This window comes from Neophocaena asiaeorientalis, unplaced genomic scaffold (assembly GCF_003031525.2).
Source record: "Neophocaena asiaeorientalis asiaeorientalis breed wild unplaced genomic scaffold, Neophocaena_asiaeorientalis_V1.1 scaffold40, whole genome shotgun sequence".
NCBI classification, from domain to species: domain Eukaryota; kingdom Metazoa; phylum Chordata; class Mammalia; order Artiodactyla; family Phocoenidae; genus Neophocaena; species Neophocaena asiaeorientalis.
In genome coordinates this window covers 11,317,770-11,322,093 of record NW_020185335.1, presented here as the reverse complement: position 1 = coordinate 11,322,093, position 4,324 = coordinate 11,317,770, and the positions used below count along the sequence as shown (strand labels likewise).

At 61.9% G+C, this 4,324-nt stretch overlaps 1 protein-coding gene across 1 annotated transcript in view; it reads right to left on the bottom strand.

The window, feature by feature from the left end:
• The window catches only part of NECAB2 (N-terminal EF-hand calcium binding protein 2), a 34,517-nt gene that overhangs the window by 1,240 nt on the left and 28,953 nt on the right, over positions 1–4,324 (bottom strand). Inside the window, exons 8-10 of the mRNA XM_024735684.1 lie at positions 2,794–2,847; positions 2,128–2,240; positions 10–87 (exon numbers count right to left, since the gene is read on the bottom strand). Of these exons, the coding sequence (XP_024591452.1) occupies positions 10–87; positions 2,128–2,240; positions 2,794–2,847 (245 nt within the window). The remainder of the gene's footprint in view (positions 1–9; positions 88–2,127; positions 2,241–2,793; positions 2,848–4,324) is intronic.

Genomic DNA, 4,324 nt, shown 5'->3' with positions numbered 1-4,324 from the left:
CTTGCCTACATCTTCCACTCCTCCTCTGTCTCCCAGAACTCGTAGACCACGAAGGTGACGCCGTCCGCCAGCCTCACGGCCGCGATGCTGCAAGAGGAGAGAGACCAGACCCAGGCTCGGGGCTGCCCGAAGACCCTGGAAACGTGAGGCTGGCAGAAGCTGCAGCAGCCGGGGGTGGTGACAGGCCCGCAAGGCAGCTGTCACCCCCCCGAGGCTGCTCTCAGTAAGACGCTCCCTTTCTGCTCAGGCCCCCCCACCCCGAACCCTCCAGGACCAGCCACTAGTCTGATCAGCTGCCTGCAGCTCTCTACCCTCTAGAGCAAGGCCTGGCCCCCCGGTACTGGGGCCAGCATGGCTGCTGAATGAATGACAGTGAACATCTTTGAAAAAGGCTTTCTAGTCATTGAAAAACCTACCTTTAAAACTAAAAGCATCTTCCACCTGCCACGCTGTCCTTCATAATCATTCTTTCATTTAATCCTTAAAAGTAGGAGAATCAGACATGGCCCAAGTCCCTGAGCTGCCGTCCCTGTGTGAGCACCAGGGTACTCACCCCATTTCAAATAAGCCGAGACCCAGGCTGGGAGGGATGGAGCAAGGTGGGGGGTGGGGGTGCCTCTAAGAAGGTGGCCGACCCCGGGAGAGGGGGAGAGGGAGGGCCGGCCTCTCCGAGGTCACGATACCACCCTATCTGACCTCTCGGCCACCTGCCCCGTTCCTTCTCCTTTTCCCACACCCCCTCAGGAGAATCCTGCCCCGGTGGGTCTGCTGCATTACTACAGGCAATGCCAGGTTTGGGGCTGCAGCGAGGAGGCCCTGCTGCATGCTGCCCCCTCCCGGCCCTTCCCAGCCCCAGGCCCCCTTCTTCCGCGCCGTCTCCCATGGTGAGCACACAGCTCCCGTGGCTCCGGGTGACACCTGCATGCCCACCACTCCCCGGCTCTCCCCACTTGTACATCGGCACCTCGAATGGCATCTGAAGTTTAACGTGGCCCACAAGGCCTGTGCGACTCCCCGCACCCACCGCGCCTGACCTTCCGCGGCTTCTCCCGCTCAGCCATCGAGTTCCTGAAGAATCTCACACTCCACCTGGCCTCCTCTTTCAGCAGTCCCCCCCACCCCATCCCGGCCCTGGTCAAGTCCAGTCAGCCCCACTCCAAAACAGACCCCAGCTCTGCCCACATAGTGCCAAGACCAGTGCCCTCTCTGGGTGACTGCAGGGCCTCTCCCTGGCCGCCAGCTGCACACCTGTTGCCACCCCTTCTTACACAAAGGAGGCAAGACCGAGTCTCCCTCCTGCCTAAGCATCTCTCCCCCATGGTCCCTGGTCCCCGGAACGAGCAGGGCCTGCCTGCCTCTCTGGCCATCTGACCTACCCACCCCTGGGTCACTCTGTCAAGCCACACCAGCTGCTTGCTTTTTCTCAAACACGGCACCCTCACTGCCACGCCAGGTCTGGGCACCAGCCTGTGCCAGGCCTCAGATTCTGCGGCGGGGGGGGGGGGGCTGCTCATCACTCAGCCTCAGCCCCCCCCTCCCCAAAGCCCCCCGTTCGCTGGCCTGCACGGCGCCCACCGCCAACCGGAATCATCTTTCTTCACCTGCCCTCTGCCACCACCTGGAATTAACGTGCAGCCAAAGCGGCTGAGTCACGCTGCACCCCCAGGCCTGGCCCCCCCTGCTTCACTGGGAAGCAGGTGGAGGCACATGTACTCTTGAGGTAGGAAAAAAGCAACCGGGGAGGGAGAGACTCGAGGCGGGGAACGGGCACGGAGCCTACCACTGGACATCGACGGGTGGGCCACGGACGGGAGACAGCCCGGCAGCTTGCGCCAACGGCCCTCTGGGACCACCCCCAGCAAGGAGGCAGGCCTTGGCCGCAGGGACCAGAGGGTGAGGCCCCCGAGTGGTGGCTAACGCTGAGTGGGCGCTGGGGGCCAGGCACTGGCCTGTACCCCCCACGGTCATTATTCCACTGACACCTCCAACCCCACCAGGGAGTGGGTCCGGGCAGTGGACCCACTTTACAGATGAGTAAGCTGAGGTCCGCGAGATGAAGTCAGTTGGCACGTTTGCGCAGCAAGGAAGAGCCCGCGCTAGGACCACCGTGCCCCGCGGCTTACTCACTGGAAGCAGTTCCTGGCTCCGGCGGTGCCCCTCAGGTACTGACGCAGGGAGTCCAGGAACTCGACCAGCTGCTCAGGGCACACGGCCATCTCCTGCCGGACCAGCTGCAGATGCTCCGGGACCACAGGACCAGTGAGCCACCCTGCAGGCTCCCTGGCAGCCCGCCTCCCCCGGGACCCCGCCCATCCCAGGAGCCTGCCTCCCCAGGACAGGACAACTTCTTCAGAATAAAACCGACCCACACCCCCCTACACACACACACTTTTCATTCTTACACGTAGAAACTGGCGAAAAATGAGCTAAACTTAAGAAGCCAAATACAGGGAGTAGTCCCACAAGTGCTGAAAAAACAGACAGGGACGTTTAAAGAGGCTCCAGAGAGACTGGGAGCTGCCTGCAAGGCTTCGGGTCCAGGACACAACAAAACGAGTGACCAGCAAAATTGTTTCTGATTGAATCGGCATTTTGACGTCACTGTCCTGCTGATTACGTTGCTCTGGGCCCCGCTGATCACAGCCCTGGAGCCTCTAAGAATGCTCATGGGAGGGGAGGGTGGCCAAGTGCTGGGGCTGCATCTCCCCTTGGGGTGGTCCCAGGGACACTAAGCCACCTGCATCTTGAGGCCTGGCTCAGGCAGGGACGGGGCCACAGGAGAGGGGTCCTCACCATGTTGGTGCTTTCTTCATCCGAGAGATGCTGCTGGAGGTCAAACCAAAGGGTCTGCAACAACAAAGCGTGAAGAGAGGCCAGAGACAGAGGCCACCGCTGCAGGGAGGCTCCCAGGACCACCACAGTGACACCTGAGCTCCCAGGGCCACCGAAGAGCTCCAGCCCCTCCACCCCATGGTTCCAGCGGCTCTGGAGTCCCCAAGCGGGTGGGAGCTCCCAGGGCCAGGCCTCTCTGCGCAGGGCTCAGCCCACCCTCCAGGCACAGTGCTGGCTCAAGAGAGGAGCCGGGAAGCCAGGCTGCAAGGCCAACCACAGCGAGTGGCACAGATCCCTTCTGGCCGTGGCATCTAGGGGGCACTGGAGCCACAGAGGCCAAGCACGCCAATTGCAGAGCACACGAAGGAGGCTCCACTGTGCTGAACCCAGGACGCTGGGGTTTTGTCACAACTTCCGCCGACAGCCTTGCTGGCAACAGGTTCCCCGACAACTTACACGTCGCCCCCAGTCACAGCCCCTGGCGCCTCACGAATGTAACGCCCTGAATGAGGCGGTCTGTGCTCGCTGGCCTTCCACCGGCCCTGGGGGCTGAAGCCTCTCTACCAAATCTTATGTAACTTGCCAGACTCCCCGAGGTCGTGGCTGCCCTACTGTGAGCTCTAGGAAAGCAGGAAGCCCGTGCACTCTCACGTGCCTGTGTCTGTAATGGTGCCCAGCACCACCATTGCAGAGCAGAGAACCCAGAGGCCACAGAAGCGGGTCCAGGGTCAGAGTCTGACTTTGATGCCAAGCCTCTCTCCTGATCCACGGAATCAGGATCCTTCTTCCTTTCTCGTGGGCACCCCAATAAAGGCAACCTCTGTGCCCATCCCTGTCCATCCTCCACGAGGGCAGCCCGTGTCCCTGGTGCAATCCCGCACCCACGCGGCCGATGTGCAGGGCCATGACCCATGCAGTCACCACCTGGACATTCTTAATAATGTTGAAACTAGGGGCCCCATAAATTACACACCAGTCCCAGAGAGGGTACTGACTTTCCGGGGACATAGGGTGTGCATGTAGGCGTTTGTAGGCGGCCAAGGTCTGCTTGGCAGGGCAAGTCTCTTTCCGTGGTTTTAAAACCGTGTAGATGGGCTCCTGGAGAGCACTGGTTCCCTAGATTTCTCCTGGCCAGCTGGGCCCCGCGGCAGTGAGGATGAGGTAAAGATGAGGGTGGAGGAGGGGCGGCGGCACCCACGTCTGCGCCCCCCGCCCCGTCTCCCTGCCTCGCCGTCCCAGCGTTCCAGGAGCCCAGGCACAGCTAGGAGCGCTCAGGTTCGCCCTTGGAGGGCGGGGTCCAGAGCAGGTCCCGGATTGGCCCCTGCTCGCAGCTCGGGCCAATCAGAGGCTGGGAAGAGGGCCCCCGCCCCGTCTCCAGGACGCCCAGGTGCTCCTTGGTTTCCAGCCAGCCGGTTGTTAAGGCGACTGGGGCGCTAAAAATAAACTTCAAAGAGCCTCCCCCTGGGGGCGCCCGCAGAGTTGTTATGACAAC